Source organism: Nestor notabilis, unplaced genomic scaffold (genome assembly GCF_000696875.1).
Source record: "Nestor notabilis isolate BGI_N333 unplaced genomic scaffold, ASM69687v1 scaffold32321, whole genome shotgun sequence".
Taxonomy (NCBI): Eukaryota; Metazoa; Chordata; class Aves; order Psittaciformes; family Psittacidae; genus Nestor; species Nestor notabilis.
Window position 1 is genome coordinate 435 of NW_009914780.1, and position 2,900 is coordinate 3,334.

Below are 2,900 nucleotides of genomic sequence, written 5' to 3' on the forward strand. Positions count from 1 at the left end.
TGGTGGCTCATGCCTATTACCTGAAGCACCAGTTCTACCCCACCGTGGTTTATCTCACCAAATCCAGCCCCAGCATGGCTGTAAGTACCCACCTCACGAGGGGCAGTGGGGCATTAATCCCACTTCTGCTTTTGGTGACCAAAATGGGTCGTTTTCTGGGTAACTGAGAGCATCCCCCCCTCCCCTGGGAGCCAAACGCCTCCCCTGCATCCGGTTGTCACTGTGGCTCCTTCCTCATCGCCTCCTGCCATCCCCTCCTCCCCATTCCCGCTTTTCCCTGCAGGTTCTCTACATCCAGGCCTTTGTCCTGGTTTTCCTCCTGGGGAAGTTCATGGGCAAAGTGTTCTTTGGGCAGCTGCGGGCGGCAGAGATGGAGGTGAGGGATGGTGGGAACAGCTGGAATTCCGTGCTGGGGATGGGGGGATGTGGTGCTGGTGGTGCATTTGGGGGGCCTCTGATGCCATTTGGGGAGGGCGTTTGGACCCAAGGGGACTTTCAGCACCATTTGAGGGCGGGTTGGGACCCCAAGAGGTCTTTGATGCCGTTTTGGGGGAGGGATTTTGATCCCTGAGAGGTTTTTCACTCTGGTTTGGGGGGGATTTTGAATCTCAAGAGACTTTCAGCACCATTTGAAGGGGGTTTGGGACCCCAAGTGAGGTCTTTGTTGCCATTCTGGGGGGAACTGTGAACCCAAGGAGACTTCCTGTTACTATTTGGAAGGGAACTTGAACCCCAAGAGACCTTTGATGCCATCGCGGGGGGCACTTTGAAATCTGAGAGGTCTTTGGCTCCGTTTTGGGGGAGATTTTGAACCCCAAAAGATTTTTAGGCACCATTTGGGAGGAGGATTTCGGACCCCAAGAGGCTTTTGATGCCATTTGGGGGCAGATTTTGAACCCTGACAGGCGTTTGGCTCCACTTTGGGTGGAATTTCGACCCTCAAGAGACTTTTAGGCACTATTTGAGGGGGATTTGGACCCCTCAGAGACCTTGGGCCCCTTTTTGGCTTCCAGTATGTGGGGCAGAGGCTGTGGGGACCCCCCCCATCACCCCTCATCACCTCCCCTCTCCCAGCACCTCCTGGAGCGCTCGTGGTATGCGGTGACCGAGACCTGCTTGGCCTTCACCGTCTTCAGGGACGACTTCAGCCCTCGCTTCGTCGCCCTCTTCACTCTCCTCCTCTTCCTCAAGTGCTTCCACTGGTTGGCTGAAGACCGAGTGGACTTTGTGAGTGCTGGGGGGGGGTGAGAATGGCCCCCAAAATGCTGCCTTTTGGGGGGGGAAAGCTCAAGCCTTCTCTCTTGCAGATGGAAAGGAGCCCCAACATCTCCTGGCTCTTCCACTTCCGCATCGTCTGTGAGTATCTGGCTTCCAGGACTTGTTCATTGAGCCTCTGGGGCCTCCTCCTGGAGGATCCCACTCTCCTGGGGGGATATGTTTGGGATGTGACCCTCCAAGCTTAACTTTATGGGGTCCCCCCCACCTTGAGGCTCGTCTCCTTCTTCCTTTGGGAGCTTTCCATCCCCATTTCTTTCCTTCCTGCCACAGCCTTGATGTTCCTGCTGGGAATCCTGGACTTCCTCTTTGTCAGCCACGCGTACCACAGCATCCTCACGCGAGGAGCCTCCGTCCAGCTCGTCTTTGGCTTTGAGGTAGGAGATGGCTTCACGTGGAGGCCAGCGCCAGCTCCCCATCCAGGTCCTGGTGCCCACCACGCTCTCCCTGCCTGCAGTACGCCATCCTCCTGACCATGGTGCTCACCATCTTCATCAAGTACGTGCTGCACTCCATCGACCTGCAGAACGAGAACCCCTGGGACAGCAAAGCTGTCTACATGCTCTACACGGAGCTCTTCACCGGTACCTTGGCCTCTGGGCCCTCATTCCCTCCTCATCCCACCCAGGTTTGGGGCTCAAGGGGGTGGTTCCATGTGCTTGTGGCCCCGTAACCCTCGTTAGGAGGTGCAATTAGGCACCTGTTAACGAAGAAGTGGGTCTCAGCAGCATCCCAAGGGCTGATCCATCTTCATGGGTGACCTAAGGGATGGAGCTGAGTGTCCCCTTGGTGCCACCAAGCCAGGTGGGATTGGTTGAGGTTTGGCCGCCGTCCACAGGGACCTTTTCCAGCTGGAGAAATGGTCCCAGAAGAACCTCATGAGGTTCAACAAAGGGATTGGCCAAGTCCAACCACCCCCAGCATGGGACACACCGGGTGGCGCTTCAGCCAGGGGCTCTGGTGGACACTGGCTTGAGCACAAGCCACCAGTGTCCTGGGAGGTGATCATGGGTAGTGAGGCCATTCTGGGCCTTCCGGTCCAAGAGAGAGAGAGACCTACTGGAGAACATCCAGCGAAGGGCCCCTAAGGGATGAAGGGACTGGAGGGGCCAAGAGAGAGCCGGGACTGGTTGTTCACAGAGCTGGTGGCATCTCCAGCCTTGGAGATGCTCAGAAGCTGGTGGGTCACCACCTTTGAGGAGTGACCTGCTTGAGCAGATGGCCTTGGAGGTCCCATCCTACCTCAACCAATCCATGATTGATCAGGAATATGGGACAGGATGACCTTGGAGGTCCTGTCCCACCTCAACCAACCCATGATTGATGAGGAATATGGGACAGAATGACCTTGGAGGTCCCGTCCCACCTCAACCAACCCATGATTGACCAAGCCCAAGCCCCTGATGCGCTTCCTTCCCCCAGGCTTCATCAAGGTCCTGCTCTACATGGCCTTCATGACCATCATGATCAAAGTCCACACGTTCCCGCTCTTCGCCATCCGCCCCATGTACTTGGCCATGAGGTGAGTTGGCTCCGGCACGGGCTCCGGCTCCGGCGCCGCGGATCCCACCGGCTCCTGTCTCCTTGCAGGCAGTTCAAGAAGGCCGTGACAGACGCCATCATGT

The 2,900-nt window shown here is 57.0% G+C and overlaps 1 protein-coding gene across 1 annotated transcript in view; it reads left to right on the forward strand.

Moving 5' to 3' along the window:
- Positions 1 to 8: 8 nt before the first annotated feature.
- The window catches only part of SYVN1 (synovial apoptosis inhibitor 1, synoviolin), a gene marked incomplete at both ends in the record, with an annotated part of 3,260 nt that continues 368 nt past the window's right edge, over positions 9 to 2,900 (forward strand). The window contains 8 exons of the mRNA XM_010023821.1: positions 9 to 80; positions 284 to 376; positions 1,075 to 1,227; positions 1,308 to 1,356; positions 1,549 to 1,652; positions 1,733 to 1,859; positions 2,698 to 2,797; positions 2,866 to 2,898. Of these exons, the coding sequence (XP_010022123.1) occupies positions 9 to 80; positions 284 to 376; positions 1,075 to 1,227; positions 1,308 to 1,356; positions 1,549 to 1,652; positions 1,733 to 1,859; positions 2,698 to 2,797; positions 2,866 to 2,898 (731 nt within the window). The remainder of the gene's footprint in view (positions 81 to 283; positions 377 to 1,074; positions 1,228 to 1,307; positions 1,357 to 1,548; positions 1,653 to 1,732; positions 1,860 to 2,697; positions 2,798 to 2,865; positions 2,899 to 2,900) is intronic.